At 45.0% G+C, this 24,720-nt stretch overlaps 1 protein-coding gene across 3 annotated transcripts in view; it reads left to right on the forward strand.

Annotated features, from left to right (window-relative positions):
* XYLT1 (xylosyltransferase 1) overlaps positions 1–24,720 on the forward strand; it is a 371,169-nt gene that overhangs the window by 330,099 nt on the left and 16,350 nt on the right. For all 3 annotated transcript variants that reach the window (XM_005591807.5, XM_074027812.1, XM_074027813.1), the window contains 4 exons: positions 2,486–2,702; positions 5,312–5,488; positions 8,948–9,210; positions 15,707–15,902. In XM_005591807.5, coding sequence (XP_005591864.3) covers positions 2,486–2,702; positions 5,312–5,488; positions 8,948–9,210; positions 15,707–15,902 — 853 coding nt within the window. The remainder of the gene's footprint in view (positions 1–2,485; positions 2,703–5,311; positions 5,489–8,947; positions 9,211–15,706; positions 15,903–24,720) is intronic.

Consider the following 24,720-nt stretch of genomic DNA (forward strand, 5'->3'; position numbering starts at 1 on the left):
ATGATAATGCCCATATGTTTTCATTGTCATGGTGATGGTGGTAGTGATAATGGGAATGAAGATGGTGGTGATACTGAAATCGGTGATGATGGTTGTGATGGTGGTGATGATGACAATGATGGTGATGACAGTGGTGATAATGAAAATGGTGATGATGGTAGTAATGACGATGGTGGTAGTGACAGTGATGATAATGAAAATGGTGACGATGGTAATGGCAATGATGGTGGAAGAAATCACAGTGTTGTAAGACTGTAAGGACTGCGAGAGTAACTTTTGGTCTGCAATCTGATCGATGAATTGAAGTTCACTCGGGGGAGAGGAAGAGGACGATCATTCCCAGCACATACAGAATCCATGACCAGAAGGCACGTGTGTAAGGAAGCTGTGGTGGTGTGGAGAAGCATTCATATGATAGAGTTATTTATAAGGGCTTGAAAAGTCCAGAGTCCTGGTCATGTGTAAGGGCTAGCAGGCTCAAGGAGCAGAAAGATCCCTGGGTTCAACTCTAGACTGTAAGCTCCCATCTAAATAGCTCCTTGGGAGCAGAGATCATCCTTACTTCTCGTTGACCCCCACCATGAGCCAGCACAGTACCTGGCACATAATATGTGAAAATGGTGATAGTGGTGGTGATGATGATGATGGTGGCAGTAACAGTGATGATAATGAAAATGGTGATGATGGTAATGGCAATGATGATTACGTGTGCAATGAATGCTAACTGCTAATGGACTGAGCATTTGGGTCAAAAGGCTTGGTTCTAGCTCTGTCTACCCTTCCTACACGCCCATGTCACCAGCTCTGGGACCTGAACAGCTTTGGTTTCTGCATCTACAAAATAGGAAATGCCAACTCTGCCCAGCCTGCCTTGCAAAATTCCAAACAAGATGATTATATGTATATAGTTCCTAAAGTAGGAGTTATTAATCTAGGGTTCATGGGAAAAATTCAGGAGAGGTTTGTGACTTTGGATGAGAAGAAAATGGTATCTTTTTTTAGTGAAATTTCAACTGAAATCTAGCTAAATGTAGGTAACAAATCACAGTAGTGTTAGCAGTAACTGACTCAGTCACCAGTAGGAATCACCTATTTTCCTATCACATTATAGTTGGTGCGGATACCTCTAAATATCATTTATGCTCACCACTACTTCAGAATTACAGGAGGTAGGCCAGGCGTGGTGGCTCACACCTGTAATCCCAGCACTTTGGGAGGCCGAGGTGGGCGGATCATCTGAGGTCAGGAGTTCAAGACCAGCCTGGCCAACATGGTGAAACCCCATCTCTACTAAAAAGACAAAAAAAAATTTATCCGGGTGAGGTGGCGCATGCCTGTAATCCTAGCTACTTGGAAGGCTGAGGCAGGAGAATCACTTGAACCCAGGAAGTGGAGGTTGCGGTGAGCCAAGATCACGCCACTGCACTCCAACCTGAGCTACAGAGTGAGACCCTGTCTCAAAACAAAAACAAAAACTATATGTGTGTGTGTGTGTGTGTGTGTGTGTGTGTGTGTGTATAAAATCATACATTCAGTGTTTTGAAATGTATTTTGTAATCCAGGCCCTATGCAGTAGCTCACACCTATAATCCCAGCGCTTTGAGAGGCCAAGGCAGGAGGATCGCTTGAGGCCGAGTTTTACGCCAGCCTAAGCAACATCGTGAGACCCTGTCTCTACAAAAATTTAAGCAGCAGCCAGACATGGTGGTGCACGCCTGTAATCCCAGTGCTTTGGGGACCTGAAGCCAGAAATTCGAGACCAATCTAGACAACATAGTGAGATCCCACCTCTACAAAAATAACTTTCAAAATCAGTTCTATCTACTCAGGAGCCTGAGGCAGGAGGGTCACGTGAGCCCAGGAGTTTGAGGCTGCGGGGAGCTAGGATCACACCAGTGTTCTCCAGCCTAGGCAACAGAACATGACCCTGTCTCAAAAAATTAAAATTTAAAAAATGTTGTAATCCTGTATATTATGTGTGAGTCAAGAAGCACAGGCATTACTATATATCAGAACTTTGGTGGGTTTTTATTATTCACTGTTTCATAACTCTGTATATTTTATCGTATGCATCGAAGAGCACTGTTCTGAGATAAGGATCCATAGTCTGCATTCACTAAACTGCCAAGGCCTCTAGGCATAAGGAGATTATTGCCAAAGTTCTCTGGAGAAGGAGTAGCTGTAGCAGATCATCATCGTCATCTGGCTGTGCTGGGTAAATCCCCTGGGCTCTCTAAGCCTCAGTGCCCTCATATGGAAATTGGGGGTCAAATAGTACCTGCCTCATAGGGAGAAATACAGTGACGTGCCTCACTTGTGGGGATCAAGTGATAAACTCCACGCAGAGCCCTGGCTCAGTGCCTGGCACACAGCAGGCACTCAAAAAATGCCGTCATCGCTATGATTGTGTTGTTTTGTTTGGACTCTGGCTGGAGTTCTGTCTTTCACGACACCTCTGGGCTAAGGGCAGCTTTCTCTCTCCCAGGTTCATTCGGAAGCAGGGCCTGGATCGGCTCTTCCTGGAGTGCGACGCTCACATGTGGCGCCTGGGAGATCGGCGGATCCCAGAGGGCATCGCCGTGGATGGTGGCTCGGACTGGTTCCTGCTAAACCGGAAGTTTGTAGAGTATGTGACGTTCTCCACAGACGATCTGGTGACCAAGATGAAACAGTTCTACTCCTATACCCTGCTTCCTGCCGAGGTGAGTATCTGGGAAAAAATTCCCAAGAAAGGTAGGGGCTTGTTCTAGCCTTTGTGGCAAAGCAGATGCTGAATTTTTGGCAAAGAGATTCTGGGTCCACCTACATTGTCCTCTACACATCCAGACATCCTTGCTGTCTTAGCAGGGTCCCTGATCTCCCTCCAGTCTGCACAGAGGCTGCGTGGAGTAGACACACGGTGCCACCACCAGCAGTCCACACAGTCTTTGTGCAAAACAGAAAAGGCAGCTCTTCCTCAAGATACTTGGCTTTCATTGGTCATAAAAATCACACGATATACAGATTTTGTTAGAACAAGAATCTTACTGCTATTTTCCAGAAAACTGTTATTTTAAAAACCCTTCTGATATCCACAATGCTGACGGCACCCCTAAAAGGTATGTAGCACATAACCTGCACAACTGTAAATGCTGACCTTTTCAGGACATACCCACATCGACTTTTCTTTTTTTTGTTTGAGACAGAGTCTCCCTCTGTCCCCCAGGCTGGAGTGCAGTGGCTCAATCTCTGCTCACTGCAACCTCCACCTCCCAGGTTCAAGCAGTTCTGCTGCCTCAGCCTCCCGAGTAGCTGGGATTACAGGTGCCCACCACCACACCCAGCTAATGTTTGTATTTTTAGTAGAGACAGGGTTTTGCCATGTGGGCCAGGCGGGTCTTGAACTCCTGGCCTCAAGTGATCCTCCTACCTCAGCCTCCCAAATTGCTGGGATTGCAGGCATGAGCCACCATGCCCGGCCCCCACATCAACTTTTGACACATCCTTCACAGTGACCAATCGTGCAATGACCACCTTTTTACACCAAGCATCCCTTTTCTCATGTTGAATATTGCCCTATCGTTCCCTGAAGAAAAGGGTGTTGGTTTCATGAGTCATACTCCATTAATCCAGAGTATTCTAAAACAGCCCCATCTAGAAGTGAGGAGGGGATCCAGTTCTGAAGGATTGCCACTAACATTCCCATAGCTGCCTGCTGGTCAGAGCTGGGCTGGGGGATTCCAGATTCGTCTTCCTGACCTCCAGGTTGATTGCATCCTCATTTGCAAACCAGCTTGAGAAAAGTGCAGAGCTGGTTCCATTTCTGTTGCATCTATGGCATTTCCCATGAATGGTCCCTTGTTCCTTCCTTGGACCACATAGGCTACGTGTGTTTCTGCAGGCCAGACACCCAGCACATCTCTTGCCTGTGTCTGGGGCAGTGCCAACCTCCGGGGAGGGCTGACTGCGTCCTGGTCACCCAGAGGGATGATGAGCTTGTCATCACTGGGCCAGGTTTTACTATTCTGCACACATGTTAAGTAATCAGCTTTTAATCCTATTTCAGCAAAAATCACCTCTTCTCTCAATTCTGATAACCTCCTCATCCATTATCTTGCAGGGAATTTCTGTATCATTATGAAAGGACACAGGGCAATTGGTGATTGGGTACTTTCCCCACTGCTTGATGGAGAATATATGCCTCCCTGGGCTTGAAGGCAATTCGAGCTTAAAATCCAGGTTCATGGGCATGCCATTTACCGTCACAGGAAGGTCAGCGGGGGGTGGTGGGTGGAGCCTCATTTACCCACCCATCCATTTAGAAGAGATTGTTTGGGAGTTTGGCTATTTTTAATCAAGACATCACCTCAATCCTGGTGACCAAAGCTCCGTGGGTGCTTCCTCTGCCCCTCCCGGGCCCCAGCACACACAAGCGCATGTACTCCAGGGTCTCTGTTCAGTCCCACCTCCTGCATCTCTGCCTTCCCTCCATTCTCCCAGACCACTTCAAGAGGACTGGTTTAGAAGATATCAGAAGACCGTACCCATAAACTTATAAGAGGCAGACACAGATTCCCCAACAGCTTCCCTTAGGGAGAGAGAACAGGGAGGAGGTATATTCGCCTGGGACTGTCATAAAACAGTGTTGAAATATTATAAGAAATATTATAAAAATCTTTCTCTCACTCTCTGGCAATCTCTCAAGTACTCCAGTGATTGTTTCTCCTCTAGTTTTTCTTTTCAGATCCAACATGGCCTCTTAGATCCCTTAAAAAGGTTGGCCAAGAGTCTTGGGGTTAGGGAGAATATATGGCACCTGGTTCAGTACCATGGACAGCAAGCAGCCCCACCTACTCCCTTCCCTATGTTGCAGTCCTGCAATGCAGGAAGCCCTGGGTCTATTGCAACCATCAATTTGGTCTCCCTGCCCCGGGGTGAAATTCCAGATCACTAGTCTTTGTTAGCCAACTATTTCAGACTTGAATCCGTTTGATTTCACATAATCTGTTGGACAGAGCATCCACCTGCACTCTGAGTTGGACCACATGGGCAGCTGACCTCAAATGCATGCAGAGAACATAAGAGTCCCTTGAATGTCGGGTAGTTGTGTTACGCATTTTTGCATCGCTATGAGGGAATATCTGAGGCTTGGTAATTTATAAAGAAAAGTTTATTTGGCTTGTGGTTCTGCAAGCTGTACAGAAAGCGGCCCAGCTTCTTTAAAACAACCAGTTCTTACATGAACTCAGAGCAAGAGTTCACCCTTTCCCACCCCAGTCCCTTTGTGGGAGGCTGGGAGAGGTCTCAGGCTAGGCCCCTCTCTCCCTTGCAGTCCTTCTTCCATACGGTCCTGGAGAACAGCCCCCACTGCGACACCATGGTGGACAACAACCTGCGCATCACCAACTGGAATCGCAAGCTGGGCTGCAAGTGCCAGTACAAGCACATCGTGGACTGGTGTGGCTGCTCCCCCAATGACTTCAAGCCACAGGACTTCCACCGCTTCCAGGTGAGACTTTCTCCTGGCCTGCCAACCTCCTAAATGATGCCTTTCCAACAAACCTCTGCAGAAATCCAAGGCCAGACCTACAGGTCATCTTACCACATGGTGGCCAAACCTGGCTGCTGATAAATAACAGTAACAGCATCAACAATAGCCAATGTTCATTGAACACTTACTCTAGGTCAGGGCTGTTCTAACCACATTGACTCATTAACCCAAAAGCAACTGACCTTTCATATTATTATTCCATTTTAGGGATATGAAAACTGAGGCACGGAAAGGTTAAAAAAAAAAGTTTCCAAAGGCCATATGCATGTCATCCTCTCTTTATTGCCTTTTCGTCAGAATCTCCCAGAATATTTAAATTTATACCCAGGAATATGCTTTTAAGTATATCTAGGGCAGAGCTTTTCAACCTCAGAACTCTTGCCATTGTGGCCAGATGATCCTGTTAGGAGGTGCTGTCCCATGCCTGGGTGGGATGTTTAGCAGCACCTCTGGTTGAGAATCACTGATCTCCAGTGATATTGATGACTCTGTATTTTCAATGAATTGTACTTTTCTGAGGAGCAGCCAGGTTTGGAAACCATTGTGTTCTGTATACTTGAAAGAGTAACAAGAGGTAGAACATTATTCCCTTTACAGCTGTCTCTGGGCAGCCTAACAATTTACTGTTCTGGGGAAGGGCAGAGCAGGAGGGTGGGGAATGGTCATCCACTTACCATGAGCCCTGAGAGTGGCCCCAAGATGGGCACCCCTTCCTGCTCTGCTCCCTCCAAGCCAGGATGGTGGCTTCTTCCTCCACCCCTCCCCACACCTAGCAGCAGAGAGCACAAATATGAATGCCCCTAAATGGTTAAACGAATCACTCTGAGGTCACTAGCGCCACCGTGTAGAGATGGTATAGCTATTTCCCAAACCACTGACACAGGGAAGGCAGGGACACAGTGCCAAGCTCATAACCCAGCCGAGGTGCCCCTGATGTGTGACTGGGATGCTGTTCATGTTTGATCTTCTCTGTGCCAGGCTGTGTGGTCATTGGGTTTACTGGGGCAGACGTCACTTTTATTGTTCAGGTAGGGAAACTGAGGCATGGAGGGGTGTTCCAAGAGGGGTTTTTTCCAGTAGTCCCTGCTGCCTTCCTGGTTTTGTGCCTGTATGAGTGTGGAGTATACAGGTTTTATCTCTCATTCGTATTCCCCTCAAGGTTCCCACCCAGCAGCTCCAGCCACCTTAAGCTGGCAGACAGGGAGCTGCTTAAACCCACATCTTCCCTGCAGAAAGAGGGTTGCAGGGGAATGTTTGACCTATGCAATGAATTCCCACCTTTGGAGAGGACCTGTCCCTCACTGTCCTAATTGCAGAGAATCTTCACTTGGAGCACAGAACCTCCGTGTGGTGATTCCCGGAGCCCCACACTCCCCCAGGCACCAGCATTTGTATCCTAGCCCGGCATCCCGGGGACATGGTAGCCTCTGATGAAGACTGCTTCATGTGCTCACAGCAAGCAAAGATTAAGAGTATCCCCCAAGAGCTGGAGTGAAGACACTGCTGCCTGTAAGGAACTCAGAGTTCTTGAACTTGGAGAGAAAGAATAATAAATATAGCAACATGCCCTTTTAGAAGATCCAGCTATGGTCAGAATCGCAGGCAGAGAAAGGAGTTTATCCTGCCCCCGAGGCCAGTCCTCTGCCCCTACATGGGTTCCTGGCAACAAGGGGCTAGTGATAATAATCAATCAAATATCAGCCTACACTGTGTGCTAGACACTATGCTAGCAACCCATTTTAAGGATGCTGAGGCCTGGAGAGTTTGAGTGACTTCACCTGCACAGCTAGACAGTAACCAAATGAGGATTTGAACTCAGGTGGTCTAACTCTCCACTGTGCTACTGTGAAAGGAACCCACCACAGAGAGGTTTCCTGAAGCAGATTGGCGATGAGATGTTTAGAATAACACCAAGGGTACGAAGTTGCCTCAATCCTGGAGTGATGCAGTAGAGAAAGCTTAGATTTTGGAGTCATGCATTTGGAGTGTGTGTCTGTACCTACCGCTTTGCCTCTCTGAGCTCAGTTTTCTCATCTGTAAAATGGAAATCTTAATACCTGCCTTGCCAAATTATGTGGAAAATGAGAGGCAATTATATAAGTGCACTGCCCTGAATATTGTGTGTGGTCAGTAGTTATTGCTACTATTAATCTACCACCATGAAAACAGGGCTGGACCCACATTTAGGTCAGTAATGAACACTAGACTGTAATAAGCTCCTCCAGGGAGAGGCCTGTGTTTTATTTGTTTCTGCAGCCCTGCACAAGGGGTCAGCAAACTCTAGCCCTGGGGGCCACAGTCAGCCCACTGCCTGCTTCTGTAAATGAAGTTTTATTGGAACACAGCCATACCCATTTATTTAGTTTCTTGTCTGTGGCTGCTTTTATGCTGTAAAAGCAGAGTTGAGTGGTTTCAAAGCTATTTTCAATATTTACTGTCTGGCCTTTTACTGAATATAAAGTATAAAACCTCGTAGATTACAGGTGCTTAGTATTTCTTTAACCCTCGACCCTGACTCTTCATCCCATCTCTGCCAAGGACTTGCTGTGTGTTCTCAGGTAAGTCTCTTACTGTCTCTGGGCCTGTTTCCTTGAGAGTTTGAATCATAATCACCTGGGAATTTTTTTTTAATGTTTTAGCTACACTCCTGAGCTATTGACTCAGTAGGTCCTTTTACTTTGAGACAGAGTCTTGCTCTGTAACCCAGGCTGGAGTGGAATGGAACAATCTTGGCTCACTGCAACCTCCGCCTCATGGGTTCAAGTGATTCTCCTGTCTCAGCCTCCTGAGTAGCTGGGACTACAGGTGTGCGCCTGGCCTGGAATCTGAATTTTTCAAAGTCCCAGAGATTCTGAATCTTGTGAGTCTGCAAGTTGGCTGAAATACCAAAGAGGCAATAGGGCATGGTGGAGACTGCAGTGAGCAGAAAAATCTAGGTGCTGTCTAAAGGAACAGCTGCCATTCCGCTTTAACCAGTTGTTACCACATGGTGTATAGGCCTGGGGTTGCCAGATCTATTGCTGTTTAAAGAGAAGCCAAAAGAGTTTCTGTGAATTCTTTCATGTTTTAAATATGGCCAGCTAAAATACATATTTGCCCTAGATTACTAGCCTGTGACCTCTACCTAAATGATGTCTGAGATCCATCCCAGCTATTACCATCTAAAATTTAGTTCATTTAACAGACATCTAAATGATGCTTATTGCTTTAGATGCTCTGCACAGACTAACTCATTTAACCCTCCTCACACCCTTATTATAACCCATTCTACAGATGTTGAAACTGAGAACACAGAAGTGCAAAAAGTGTCATGGATCCAGCAGAGCTTTGCTTCTAACCACAGGATATGCCTGCAGGTTCCCCCCAACCCCAGCACTTGCTGATTTGGTTTTTCTTTTTTTAATCCCATGAGTACAGCAGACAGCCCGGCCTACCTTCTTTGCCCGCAAGTTCGAAGCTGTGGTGAATCAGGAAATCATTGGGCAGCTGGACTATTACCTGTACGGGAACTACCCTGCAGGTACCCCGGGCCTCCGCTCCTACTGGGAGAATGTCTACGACGAGCCTGACGGCATCCACAGCCTGAGCGACGTGACACTCACCTTGTACCACTCCTTTGCCCGCCTGGGTCTTCGACGGGCCGAGACATCCCTGCACACGGATGGGGAGAACAGCTGCCGGTGAGTCCTATATGGGATGCAGGGAGAGGAGCTGAGAAGCAGGAGGAGGCTCAGGGTGCAGAGCGGGGGCCCTTCCTCCTCTTTAGGGATCTGCAGTGCAGTGCCACCCTATGCTTTCTGTCTTCCTTTGCCCAAAATTCATCTAACGCCACCCTCCTAGCGTGCATGGCATTTCCAATCCAAGCCATTGCCACACTTTGTGCTTTACTTTCTCAGATACCAGATATCCTATGTACCCAATGATTTTACTCATTCTTCATGCTACATATATATACTGTAGCAGGAAGCTTTATGTCACCATACCATATGAAGCATTTGTCTTAAGTGGAAGGTAGCCACGAATATACAAAACTTTTTTTGATGGAAAATGTCAAAGATGTACAACATAGAACAGTGGAACCCCATGTTCCCATCACCCAGCCCCGACAATTTCCAACTCAGGGCTGATCTTGTTTCATCTGTTTCATTTTCATCTTCACCCACCTTCCGCCTCCTCCCAGATCAGTTTGAAGTCAATCCCAGACATGCTATCATTTCAGCCATCAATATTTTAATAATGTATCTCTGAAAAATAACTCTTTGAAACACATTCACCATAATGTCATCACACCTAAAAATATCACAAAGAAAATTAATAGGCAGAACTATTGTTGAAACTTCTCAGCCACCCCTTACAATCGTCTCACCTACCACTACCTGCCGACACTTCAGGAAAGAGCGTTCTAGAAGATGTGGAAAGAAGAGGGGGAGGTAGGAAAATAATTCAACATAATCCCTTCTCCTCCCGTCTCTTTCCCTAAGCCAGCCGAGCCTTTCATGTTGTGTACCCTTTCTTTTGTTCTGAAGCAATATGCATTTTGGATATTTACATAATTGCACCAAGAATTGGGTATCCTGTTTTCTTCCCTTGGCATGATACTCTTAGCCCCCATTTCTCCACGCTGCTCTGTAGCTTCCGCAACGATAATGATTCTTTTTAATGCCTCTAGTATTCCACTGAGCAGAAGTTCTAGAGTTTGCTTAATCCGGCCCTTCACTGTTGCCATTGTCAGTAGTGTGCCATTGTAAACAATGTTCTGATGAATATCTTTTCGCAGAAATCCCTTTTTTTCCCATTCTCTTTTCTGATTATTTCCTTAATCACTCTCCTTCTTTTTCTTGTTTGTTTAAACAACCTAGCATCTTCAGGTTCTGACGGGGCTCGGGGGAAGAAGAAAGTTCACTGAGTGTCTGAAAACACAGGCAGGTTTCCCGCCTGGTGTCTTGTCCCTGGCCAGCAAGGTTTCTGCAGGACTGTGACACTGTCCCATCACCTCCTCCCATCCCTCGGCTTCTCTCTCCGTAAAGTTTCTGATGTAGTTTAAAGGGAGACTAGTGTTGGTTAGGAATCTAGGACCTGCAGTTTAAACTCTGATTACAGGCTATTGACCTTGCGCATTCATCTCTCTGGGCTTCGGTTTCCTCATCTGTGAAATGAGTAGTACTCATCATCTTTGTATCATAAGGTGTTGTGAAGTTTAAAGGAGATAATCATCAAAAACTACCTAATGAGTTATACAGTGTTAATCCTTTATATTTGAGACAGTCTTGCTCTGTCACCCTAGCGGGAGTGCAGTGGTGCGATCTCGGCTCACTGCAACCTCCACCTCCCAGGTTCGAGCAATTCTTCTGCCTCAGCCTCCCAAGTAGCTGAGACTATAGGCACATGCCACAACACCCGGCTACTTTTTGTAGTTTTAGTAGAGACAGGACTTCACCATGTTGGCCAGGCTGGTCTCGAACTCCTGACCTCAGGGGGTCCGCCCGCCTTGGCCTCCCTAACTGCTCAGGGGTTCAGGTCATTGCTGGTATCTTAGTTGCCAGTTGCCATTGCAGTGCAGCCAACAGTGAACCTACTGTGTGTGATGGTAACAACTCCTCGTTCTCCCCCTGTGCTTTTCTTTGCTCACTGCCTCCCACTGCACAATCTTGCTCGAGTCAACAAAGCCATCCAAGCCATCCAAGGACCAGGCTCCTCTATGACACTTATTAAAATAGCTCACCCCACGCCCACCATCTCCCAAGCTGAAAGTGGTTCAGGGACTTCACCTTCATGTGTGGTATCTTGGGGGGAGTCTCTCTCCCCGCTGCTAGTCTGGAGGCAGAATCCCTGCAAGTATCCCCAGAACACAGTGCAGCGCCTGACACTGGGAAGGCAAATGTCGGTTCCATAATAATTACAGTCGCAGGCTTCCTAGAATGTATAAGGTAAATGATCTTACAGGAAATTCCAAAAGACACCCCCAATTTATCTAGGGTTGTTGAAAGTTTCTCCTGGTACTCGTTTTGGAGTGAAGTGAGCTGTCACGTTGCCTCGAGCCAGGAATCCTCTGGCATCCACCTCGTTTTTTATTGTAATGGAACTGTTGTGCCTTGCTATGGGCAAAGCCGATGTATTTATGAATAGGAGCCTGAAAATAAATCAGGACAAAAGACCCTTATCCCAAAAGGCAGAAGGCAATGGATTCCTAGCCCTGTAGCCCTGGGGCATGTGAGAAAACGGCAAGTGGAAACTTTGCCTCATTTTATCTGGATAGTTTAGGCAAATTGTGCCTTTCCAGTCCATAATACAACCTTTCATTAAATCATGTTTATTGATTTTTTTTTTCTCATTATCAAGTAACGCATGTGCATTGCAGAAATTTCTGAAATGGCAGATTGAGAGAATAAGAAAATAAAGTTTGCTTGTCATCCACCATCCAGAAATAAATTACAGGTCCCCGAATGCCCTCCAGGGTCAGGAACAAAGCACTAGAATCTTAACTCAGTGTGACCCCTGTAGGGTGGGCTGACCTTGGAAACCTGGAGGTCTGTGGTGCTGAACCCCACTACATTCCGTGGGAATGCAGACTAGGAGTTGCCAGCCAAATCTGATTTTTTTTCAGTGCTCTTCATATTTAAATAAGAAAGAAAAACACCTTTGGGCCAGATGAATACTTTGGTTGCATTCCTGTAGATGATTACATGGCATCTTGATTATTTTTCTGTTTTGAGACATGAACGGTTGTCATTACTTAGATACCAAATACAGTCAGGATGAGGCATCAGAGGGCTTTGTGTTCACTCCTTGGTTACAGGGACTGTAGATGTAACTTAGAAGCATGAGGTTCACGAGAAAATCCTTCTAGAATTTTCACTCCTTCAATAAGTACTGATTGAGCAGCTACCGTGTGTTAGGCACAGAGAATTCAGTCTTGGTCCAGGCTGACCAGGCCCGTGACCTCAAAGCCCTCCCACTCTAGTGCAAAGAGAGACAGTACCTAAGCACGGGTAAACCAGAACATAAGATCAATAAGGGGAAATGCTCTGCAAAAAAATGAAGATAAAGTCATGTGAGAATGACAAGTCAGAGGCAGCAATGAGCGTAGCTTGTTCAAGAATCCAAAATAAAGTCCCAGTGGCCAGAAGGTGGTAGATTAGGGTAGCTGGAAACAAAAGGAGGCTAGAGAAAGCGGCAGGACTTTGTGGACCAGGTAAGGAGTTTGGATTTTATTGCAAGCACGAAGCAAGGTGCTTGTGGCATTTAAGTGGGGGACGATGAATGTGGCTATTATAGGAACAGGTTATAGTGGGCAAAAGTAAGAGGGGGTGACAGTTAAGGAAGCTGCTGCAGAGGCGCAGGTACAACATGATGGTGGCTTGAACCAGGATTCTGGCAGTGTATAAGGAGAATAGAGGATGGAAGGGGCCAGGTGTGATGGCTCACACCTGTAATCCCAGCTATGCAGGAGGCTGAGTCAGGGAGAATTGCTTGAACCCGGGAGGCAGAGGTTGCAGTGAGTCGATTTCATGCCACTGCACTCTAGCCTGGGTGACTCTCCATGAGTCATTTTTGAGACTCCATCTCAAAAAATGAAAAGAAAGTGAAGGGAGGCAAGTAATCAAAGATTGACTTCTACATTTTTTTTGAGTGCTGCTTTCCGGAAACACTTTCTTCCTTTGACTCCAAAGACAGCAAGTTCTCCTGCTTCACTCACTTCACAGAACACACTGGCAGTGCTTTACGTGTCTACTGTCATGATAACACATGGGAGTGTAACAACTCCCAAATCAGTATTTTCAAACAATACGCATTTATGTAACGCTCAAGTTTGCAGATCAGCTGGACAGTTTTCCCAGTCCGGGCTGGCCTTGCTCCTGTATCTGCAGCCAACTGCAAGTCGGGAAGTGGCTCTGTGGTCCTTGGCTGGGAATAGTTGCCTGAGCCTGGGATGGCTTCAGCTGGGACAACTAGGGTAGCTCTGCTGTTTCAAATGTCTCCTCCTCTAGCAAGCTAGCCCAGGCATACTCTCATGGTGACCTCAAGAGAGCAAGAAAGCAAACAGAAATGTGCAAGGCATCTTGAGGCCCTGCCTCAGAACTGACAGGACAGCCCTTCTACCACTGCCTGTTGTCCAAAGAAGATTCCAGAGGTAGAAAAATAGGTTCTGCCTCCTAGGTACAAGGAAACTTGCAAAGTCACATGGAAGAGAGCATAAGATACAGGAGATGGGAGATTTGGGGACATGAATGCGGGCGACCACTGGCTCTTTCCTGACGATATCTTTGCTGTCCAATACGGTAGCCACAGGTGGCTATTTCAGTGTAAATTAACTAAAACTAAATACAATTTAAAATTCAGTTCCTCAGTCACGCTGGCCATATTTCAAGTGCTCAGCAGTAGCACATTGCTAGTGGCTTGGGAGATGGGGGCCCCAAAATCTCATAAATCATCACCAAAGAACTTATGTAACCAAATACCACCTGTTCCCCCCAAATCCCGTGGAAATAAAAAACTTTTGGCCAGGCGCAGTGGCTGACACCCGTAATCCCAGCACTTTGGGAGGCCGAGGCGGGCGCATCACTTGAGGTCAGGAGTTTGAGACCAGTCTGGCCAACATGGTGAAACCCTCCTCTCTACAAAAATATAAAAAATCACCGGGCATGGTGGCCGATGCCTGTAATCCCAGCTCCTCGGGAGGCTGAGTCGGGAGAATCGCTTGAACCCGGGAGGCAGAGGTTGCAGTGAGCCAAGATCACACCACTGCACTCCAGCCTGGGTGACAGAGGGAGACTCTGTCTCAAAAATAAATAAAACATTTCTGTCATCATAGGAGGTTTTCCGTGACAGCCCTGCCTAGATTTTGCTGCAGTGGTGGAATGACAGCACAATCCCTGGACTGTCCACTCCCAAAGTCCAGATTTAAAACAGGTTTGCATGAACTGTGAATGCCCAGCAAACAATCTGAGGACTGTTCAAGTTTCGTTTTTTTTTCCATGCCCCCTGGAAGGCAATCCAGTAACAAGGCAATGATTTCAGGAGATGTGTGAACACAAGAAGGCAGCTTCCCTAACTGTTATAATTGGACATAAAGACTTAAAACTGCAGATCAGGACCAGAGGGAAGGCTGCGTTTAGCTGAGCAGGGACAATGATTTGTGAAATGCTGTTATGAAGGATCCACAAGCGCCTTCTTAATGCTGTGCAATTTACACATTGCAGAAGCGGCAGCTTTTTATCTGACAAGTAGGAAAGATACCAAGGTGGCCTCCTCCAAGGTTCTCCTCTTTTGCTCTCTGCTTCCCCCTTTTCTCTGGACATCGCTGCTTCGCTACCCTGTCCCTTTCAGCCAGCAAGCTTTTGTGGATCAAAGACATGCATTTTAAAACAACAAGCCACTTTTGCATGTGTGTTTATCTCAGATTGGCAATCGTTGTTAATGATGATAACCAGTGTGAGTGGTAAGGACTGTGAGAGAATAAATCAGTACTTCCGCAACAGTTAAGCTGCAGACACGAAGAGCCTCGGAGATTTAAACAGAGGCGAGACAAATGAAAGGTTTTGCTCAAAGATGTTGAATGCAGCACTGTTTAGAGAAGCAAAAAATTAGAGTTATCATCCAATGATAGGGAACTTGCTTTATAAAATCTGGTATTAACAATGATGAAACACCAAGTATCAACACATACAAAACCATGTGTTCAGAGACTTTTCAAAGATGTGATAATCCTCAGGAAATCCTATACAAAGAAGACAGAATAATAGCTAGGATAGATAGATGCCAACTATGTAGTATTTATGCAAATAGATGCATAGGAAATAAGGCCAAAGGGAAATCCATCAACATGACAGTGTTCACACCCCATTTTCACTGCCCAGTACCAAGCACCAGAGGACTCAATATCTGTGAATTGACATTATGTATGGGAAGAGGCATGGAAAGTAGTCATTTTACTTTCTTTGTGGTACTTTCCTACAGTCAGCATGGTTTTCATTTATAATCAGCAAAAGAAAAAAGTATGCCTAGTCATTGAGATCATAGCTACATAGGGAGCAGCTGTCAGACAGATGCAAGGAAAATGGTAGGCACTGTACACAATGGGGACTGCTTTAGGAACAAAACTAGCTTGGTGGGTGGGGAGCCTCACTGTGATCCTACACACCTTGGGCCCTAACCCATGAGCGCCTGTGTTTTCAGGTATTACCCAATGGGCCACCCAGCATCTGTCCACCTCTACTTCCTTGCCGACCGCTTCCAGGGCTTTCTGATCAAGCATCATGCTACCAATCTGGCCGTGAGCAAACTGGAGACTCTGGAGACCTGGGTGATGCCAAAAAAAGTCTTCAAGATCGCAAGCCCACCCAGCGACTTCGGGAGGCTTCAGTTTTCCGAGGTAAGAGGCCAGGTCTTGTCACATTTCATTGTATTTTGCGGTTCCCTTGGCCAGATTCTGCTCTACTATCTGACACTTCTAGTTGGAGATGGAGGAGAAGAGGACTTGGAGAGCCCTAAAGATAAGCTAACCCCGTGCCCGGAGAAGGCTCTCTGGCCCCAGTCACTGGCACCAGCATCTTAAACAGGGAAAGATGAAACCAACTGGAACACGGATGTATTTTTTAGGGTAGAATTTCTGCCCCTCTGAATATTTTATCCTAGCCAGTGATGACTCCTAAACCAATGTCAGTAATATTAGTCGCATTTTCCAGAATGGAGAACTGAGGCTGATAGAGATCCAAAGATTTTCTGGATTGCTAGCTCAAAATTCAACCTGGGTCTCTTTGGCCACAAATCCTATGCTGAGTTGTGGTTTTGTCTCCCTAGTTTTTAGCACCCATGGATTTGCTCAAGGGAAGTACCAGATCAATCACTGACTATATGATTAGATGAGTAGATGGATGATGGATTGAAGGAAGGATGGATGGACAGATGGGTCACATAGCTAGCTTTTTTTTTTTTTTTTTTTTTTTGGATCTTTCTGATCTAAATCCAAATGATACACCTTCAGAGAAGCCTTCCCCAGCCACCTACTTAAGCTGCTGCAATAACTACATTCTCCACCCAACCCTTCCCTATTTTAATACTTTTTCGTAGCATTTACTATCTAAAATTATCTTGTTGCTTTATCTGGTCACTCATTGATTGTTCACAGGAGAGTTGGAACTGTGTCTCCCTCTTCACTGCGGTATCTCCAGCACACAGAGAGTACATAGTGTTTGTAGATGTTGAGTAAGACTTCTGAAAGAGTATGTGAGTGTACCTGGGTCATGGTGCAGGAAGGAAGGGGAAGCATGATGAAGCCTGGTGCGTGTTGTTCACACAGAACTGCAGCACCTGGTTTCTGCCTTTCTCACATCTGTAAGGGCTAAGGAGGTAATTTGTCTCAATGGTTCTGACTGCTGGATTAGGGACCAAGAGTCTGATTGTAGACTATGGTACATCTTGAGGGGCTAAGAGTTTGTTGGGGAGAGGGGGAGTCCCACCTGCTTATGTTTGCTTTGACAGTCCTTCTCTAGCTTCTGTGGCCCTGCCTAACCTGTGCTCCAGTGAATGTATGTATCCCCATGAAAAACAGGCACCAGTGAGAGTTTCTTGTTGAGCCACTGTTTTCAATTAAGACTCCTAGTGGATTTGTTGGATGTGAGCTGCCAAGGGAGCCCACTCCATAAATTACTGGTGTCAGGGGGCAATTACATACTGCCCCAGCTGGATTCTGTGCTAGGGGCCTGAGCAGCCAATTGACAACATTAATGTCCCATTAAAGAGATGAATGCCTCGTGTCTGGGCTCCCCCTGCTTATCAGCCTGCTGTTGGGCAACTGGGTACTTCTGGCAGTGACAAATGATGTTGGCCTCCCCATGGCTAGTGCTTTGGGGGAGGGTCCTCACTACACAGGTCTGGTACCCTTGGTGCGAGAACCATCAAAATCACTGGCAAAAATAACAGCATGTGATGCAGAGAGCCCTCACTTGTATTTTGAATTTTTTCTAAAGTCTTAATTTTAATGGCAAATGAACAGAAAGGGAAGGAAGAACCACAGGGCCACTCTGTAGGCTGTTTAGGATCTCCTTGGAGTTAGCACCATCCCAGGGCCTTGCAGAGTGCCTGACTCACAGCAGGTGGCTGAACAGCTCAGATACATTTCTCCAATCCATGGGAATCTCATGCTATTGACTTGGAAAAAAAAGATGCTCATTGTTTCTGCAGGTAGTCACCGAGTGCCTACAATGTGCCAGGTTCAGGAGGGATCGTGGTGAACCAGACAAACCAGGCCCCTGTGGTCATGGAATTGCAGTCCAGTGGGGCAGCCAGCCAATGAGTGAGCAAACAGATAAACAAAAACAGCTCAGCTAATGACAGGTATTCTAGAGAAAACTTCATTCATGTGATGCCTGGGGACTCAGGACCTTGATGGGGACAACCTTCGATAGAATGATTCATCTAGGAAGGCTTTTCTAAGGAGATCACTGCAGAGCTAAAGGCTGTAAAAGAGCCAGTCCCTGGGGAGATCTGGAGCAGAGAGAAGAGCATATACAAAGGCCCTGAGGCACTGGGAATGAGTTGGAGTACTCGAGTTGCAGTGAGACCAATGCACTGAGTGCAGCAAGTGAGAAGTAAACTGGTAGGAAAGAGGCCTCAGGGAGGAGTCTTGCAGGCCCTGGAAAGATGTTCAGGTTCTATTTTAAATGCAATGGAAAGATAGAGGGAAAATGGCAGATAAGAGGCAGGACGAACTTGCAGCTCCCACTCGGATGGACAGAGCAGTGTGTGGAGCCCCACATCAGGACCTTTTGCTCCCAGAAGTACTGCAGAAACATGCCAGGAAAGACAAGAGAATCCATAGAGCCTTTAAAGGAGGTGGATTGCCCTGCAGGCTCCGTGGGACAGCCAAGGAAGTGTGAATCCCCAGAAGATCACACTAGCTCACCAGCAATGGATTCAAATCAAGAAGAAATCTCTGAATTACCAGAAAAAGAATTAAGAAGTTCGACTATTAAGCCAATTAAGTCAGCACCAGAGAAAGGTGAAGTCCAACTTAAAGAAGTTTTTTAAAAAATGATATAGGATATGAATGGAAAAATCTCCCATGAAATATAACCTAAATAGAAAACAGTCACAACTTCTGAAACTGAAGGACACACTTAGAGAATTGCAAAATGCACTGGAAAATCTCAGCAATCGAATCAAATGAGTAATAGAACTTCAGAACTTGAAGACAAGGCTTTCAAATTAACCCACTCCAACAAAGACAACAAAGAATTTTTAAAAATGAACAAAACCTTCAAGAAGTTTGGGAGTATGTTAAATAACCAAACAAGAATAATTGCTGTTCCTGAGGAAGAAGAGAAATCTAAAAGTTTGAATAATGAGAGAATAATTGAGGAAAACTTCCCCAGCCTTGCTAGAGATCTAGACATCTAAATAGAAGAAGTGCAAAGAACACCTGGGAAATTCATTGCAAAAAGATCACGCCTAGGCACATAGTCATCGAGTAATCTAAAGTCAAGACAAAGGAAATAATCTTAAGACGCAAAAGCATCAGGTAACCTATAAAGGAAAACCCATCAGATTAACAGCAGATTTCTCAGCAGAAACCCCACAAGCCAGATGGGTCCTATCTTTAGCCTCCTTAAACAAAACAATTACCAGCCAAGCATCGTGTATCCAGCGAAACTAAGCTTCATAAATGAAAGACACAGTTTTTTCAGACAAATGCTAAGATAATTCACCACTACCAAGCCAGCACGACAAGAACTGCTAAAAGGAGCTGTAAATCTTGAAACAAATCCTCAAAATAAACCAAAATAGAACCTCTTTAAAGCATAAATCTCACAGGTCCTGCAAAACAACACAATGAAACAAACCAAGGTATTCAGGCAACAAATAGCATGATGAATAGAATAGTACCTCACATCTCAGTACTACTGTGGAATGTAAATGGCCTAAAAGCTTCACTTAAAAGATACAGAATCAATAAGAATTCACCAACCAGGTGTCTGCTGTCTTCGAGAGACTTTCCTGGCACATAAGGACTCACATGAACTTATGGTAAAAAGGTGAAAAAAATGGACACCAAAAGTGAGCAGGAGTAGCTATTCTTATCAGACAAAACAAAACTTTAAAGCAACAGCAATTTAAAAAGACAAGGAGGGACATTACATAATGATAAAAGGACTAGTCCAACAGGAAAATACCACAATCTTAAATATATATGCACTAACACTGGGGCTCCCAAAACAATTACTACCAGACCTAAGAAATGAGATGGACAGCAACACAGTAATATTGACACACTTCATCAAGACAAAGTCAATAAACAATGGACTTATGCTATACTCTACAACAAATGGACTTAACAGATACTTACAGAACGTTTTACCCAATGACTGCAGAATTGCGTAAAACAATTCTATTATACATGCTATTCATCAGCACATGGAACATTCTCCAAGATAGGCCATATGATAGGCCACAAAACAAGTCTCAACAATTTTAAGAAAATCAAAAGTACAGTGAGTACTCTTCTCAGACCACAGTGGAATAAAATTGGAAATTAACTCCAAAAGGAACCGCCAAAGTCATGCCAATACCTGGAAACTAAATAACGTGCTCCCGAATTCAATGCTTCTGGAATACAGCAAAGCCAGTGCTAAGTGCAGAGTTCATAGCATTAAATGCCCACATCAAAAAGTCAGAAAGAGCCCAAACAGACAATCTAATATCACACCTTAATGAGCTAGAGAAACAAGAACAAACCCAAATCCACCAAGGAGAGGTAAAAGACCTCTACAAGGGAAACTGCAAAACACTGCTGCAAGAAATCATAGATGACACAAACAAATGGAAATACATCCCATGCTCTTGGATGGGTAGAATCAATATTGTGACCATGACCATACCGCCAAAAGCAATCTACAAATTCAGTGCAATTCCCATCAAAATACCACCATCATTCTTCACAGAACTAGAAAAAAACAATCCTAAAACTTATATGGAACTAAAAAAGAGCCTGCCGAGCCAAAGCAAGACTAAACAAAAAGAACAAATCTGTAGGCATTACATGACCCAACCTTAAAGCATACTATAAGGCCATAGTCACCAGAACAGCATGGTACTGGTATAAAAACAGGCATATAGACCAATGGAACAGAATAGAGAACCCAGAAATAAAGCCAAATACTTACTGATCTTCAACAAAGCACACAAAAACAAAGTGGGAAAAGAACACCCTATTCAACAAATGGTGCAGAAATAATTGGCAGGCCACATGTAGAAAGACAAAACTAAATCCTCATCTCTCACCTTATACAAAAATCAACTCTGGATGGATCAGACTTTAAGACATGAAACCATAAAAATTCTAGAAGATAAAATTGGAAAAACCCTTCTAGACACTGGCTTAGGCAAAGACTTCATGACCAAGAACCCAAAAGCAAATGCAACAAAAACAAAGATAAATAGATAAGACTTAATTTAAAAAGTTTCTGCAAGGCAAAACAATCAACAGAGTAAACAGACAACCCAGAGAGTGGGAGAAAATCTTTGCAATCTATAGATCCAACAAAGGACTAATTTCTAGAATCTACAAGGAACTCAAACCAGCAGGAAAAAACAACCCCATCAAAAAGTGGGCTCAGGCCATGAATAGACAGTTCTCAAAAGAAGATACACAAATGGCCAATGAACTTACGAAAAAATGCTCAACATCACTAATGATCAGGAAAATGCACATCAAAACCACAATGCGATACCACCTTACTCCTGCAGGAATGGCTATAATAAAAAAATACTAGATGTTGGCATGGATGTGGTGAAAAGGGAACACTTTTATGCTGTTAGTGGAAATGTAAACTAGGACAACCACTATGGAAAGCAATGTGGAGATTCCTTAAAGAACTACAAGTAGTTCTACCATTTGATCCAGCAATTCCACTACAGGCTATCTACCAGAGGAAAAGAAGTCATTATACAAAAAAAAGATTCTTGCACGTGCATGTTTATAGCAGCACAATTTGCAATTGCAAAAATATGGAACCAGCCCAAATGCCCATCAGTCAATGAGTGAATAAATTCCACACCATGGACTATTACTCAGCCATAAAAAGGAACGAAATAATAGTATTTGCAGCAACCTGGATGGAATTGGAGACCATTATTCTAAGTGAAGTAATTCAGGAATGGAAAACCAAACATTGTATGTTCTCGTAAGTGGGAGCTACGCTATGACAAAACAAAGGCTTAAGAATGATACATGGCTTTGGGGACTCAGGGGCAAGGGTCGGGGGATATGGGGGATAAAAGACTACACATGGGGTACAGTGTATACTGCTCAGGCGATAGGTGCACCAAAATCTCAGAAGTCACCACTAAAGAACTTATTCTTGTCACCAGACACCACCTGTTCCCCAAAAGCCTATTGAAATATATACATATACACACATATTATAAACTCAAAAAAAGATAATAATAAACGCAATGGAAAGCCACTGGTTGGTTGGAAGCCAGGGAGCAGTATGTTAAGCTTGAATTTGAGTATATTTGAATTTGGGTAATTGACCATTCTGCAGTGGATGGTGGTGAACTTCCACACTGAGGCCCCTTGAGAAGGTCTTGGAGGTCACAGAGGATGTGACAGCAGCAAAGCCCTAGCTCAGGCTGCCCCACCCCTCACCCATCACGCTCCTCGGTTGAGAAACAAGATCCAGGTTGTTTATCAGCTGCTCCGGAACTCTCCTGCCCAGGTTATCTTGGTTTTAAAACTCAGATTTTTTCTTTGGAGGATCCAAGGGCAGTGTTCTGGAGGGTTCCCATCTTCCCCTAACTGGTGAAAAATCTCTTCCTTAAATATGACCCTAAAGTAGTTTTGTGGCCATTCATCTGTTTTGTTAGTATCTGTTGGAAACTAGTGCGTGGAGGGAAGTCCATGTGTTCAGCCCCTACTCATTCAGTATGTGTTCAAGATAGATTGATAGACAGGTGATACCTAGATAGATGATTAACAGACAGATAGATGGGTGGATAGATTAATAGGTAAACAGATGGACAGATCATTGATGGGTAGAATAGAGTTGACTGATTAATGAGACAGATTAATAGAGATAGATGATAAACACATAAGTAGATGATCAATCTGCATAGATCATCAGTTGATCAATAGACAATAGGTGCTCAATATATCTCTATTTCTAGATCTCTATAGAGATATTGAGCATCTACAGTAGACAGATATAGAAATAGAGATATATTGAGCATCTACTCTATGCTCAGCACTGTTTCAGACACTAGAGACATGTTGGTGAGCAAGCCCTGCCCTCATGGAGTTAACAGTCTAGAGCTGGAGAGAGAGAGAGAGAGACCTATAAATTAAAACATGCAGTACTGTGGGGGTGAGGAGAAAAGCTCTGATGATCAAATGCTTAGAGATGTACCTCAGTGGTGCCTCTGTCCAGGAAAGACTTCTGAGTAGAGGTGATACCTGAGCCAAAACCTAGACAACAAGTTTGAGCTGGCTAGGACGACGCTGGGAAAGGTAGACCGGTCCAGAGAACAGGCGGATCATGGCCAGAAGATCAAGAGGAAACAGAGAGCCCTTCAGAACGGGGTGCTGAGAGTAACCCAGGGTGGCCTGGAGCAAGGAGCAAGTGGAAGGGAGGGAGAGGGATAGAGATGACAGAGGTGAAGCTGGAGCCAAACCAGAAAGGTCTCCAGGAGAGGTGAGAAACTGGACTTACAAACCAGGCGTTGCTGAAAGCGGTTATAAGTAGGAAAATAGAAATCGGGCTTCTTTAGAGAAATCTCCATAGACCTTTCAAGGTCTGAACTGAATCCTGTTGATCATTCATTTATTCCTTCAAGAAATAGTATCCTTTTAATTTCTACTGTGTTCTGGGCACTTTGCTAGGCACCAGGGCAGGGGCGAGGGGACAGAAGGTGCTGGTCCCTGCTGATCCACAGGGTAGTAGAAAAATACCAAGATTTCATAAGTCTGGGAGGGACGGCAGCCCCTGCAGGAACGTCAGAGCAGTAACTACCTCTGTTACTCTCAGGATGCTTTTTTTTTTTTTTTTTTTTTTTTGAGACGGAGTCTTGCTCTGGCTCCCAGGCTGGAGTGCAGTGGCCTGATCTCGGCTCACTACAACCTCCACCTCCCGGGTTCAAGCGATTCTCCTGCCTCAGCCTCCTGAGTAGCTGGGACTACAGGCGTCCGCCACCACTCCTGGCTAATTTTTATATTTTTAGTAAAGACGGGGTTTCACCATATTGGCCAGGCTGGTCTCAAACTCCTGACCTTGTGATCCGCCCACCTCGGCCTCCCAAAGTGCTGGAATTACAGGCTTGAGCCACCGCGCCTGGCCCTCAGGATACTTTCTTAGTCCTAATCTTTAGTCTCTGTCCTGATGAAAACTGAAAGCAAGATATGTGCCAGTGAGTGTACACGGATGGCAGCCACCCCTGGTAGGCAGTAGGGATTCGGTTTACATGTGTTGGGTGAATGAATGAGAGAGTGAATGAATTAATGAATGGGAGGCAATATGTAGCATAGTGGATGAGAATGCAGCCTCTGGGGTTGGACTTCCTGGGTTCCCATGCTGGCTCTGCCCCCTCTGACCATAGCGAGTTATCTCACTTCTCTGAGACTCAGTTTCCACATCTGTAAAGTGAACATAATGACAAGGGTCTCCCCTTTATGGATTTGGGAGTATCAGATGAATGGACATGTCTGCCTGGCACACTGTAATCCCTCAGCAAATATTAGCAGTGGAGCTCTGTACCCTGGGTAAAGAATGGACTGACATGGTAACTCTTGCAAGAACAATGAGAAACTAGATCAGCTCCTATTTCCCCTGCACATAGGAAATCTCAGAATGTAGGTGTGTATATCCACACCCGACCTTCGTGCACACGCACATTAGAGATGCTAATTATGGGAAGACAACAGAGGCAGTGCAAGCTCATACTGTACCCGTTATTTGCCCCAACATGCCTACATGCTGTGTCCTCAAAACCACTAAATTAATCCACCTGGGGGAGATCTCTTTTTTCAAATTAGACGACCCCTGATTTAATTTGATTTGAAATAGCAACAAAGCTCATTGTCAGGAATCTCCCGAGTTCATTCATTTTTTTGGTCAAGCCATTCACCCGTTCGTTCAACAAACATTGCTCGAGCACCTACTGTGTACTAAACATGGTAGTAGGCACCAAGAAAGAGC

The sequence above is a fragment of the Macaca fascicularis genome, chromosome 20 (genome assembly GCF_037993035.2).
Source record: "Macaca fascicularis isolate 582-1 chromosome 20, T2T-MFA8v1.1".
Classification (NCBI taxonomy): domain Eukaryota; kingdom Metazoa; phylum Chordata; class Mammalia; order Primates; family Cercopithecidae; genus Macaca; species Macaca fascicularis.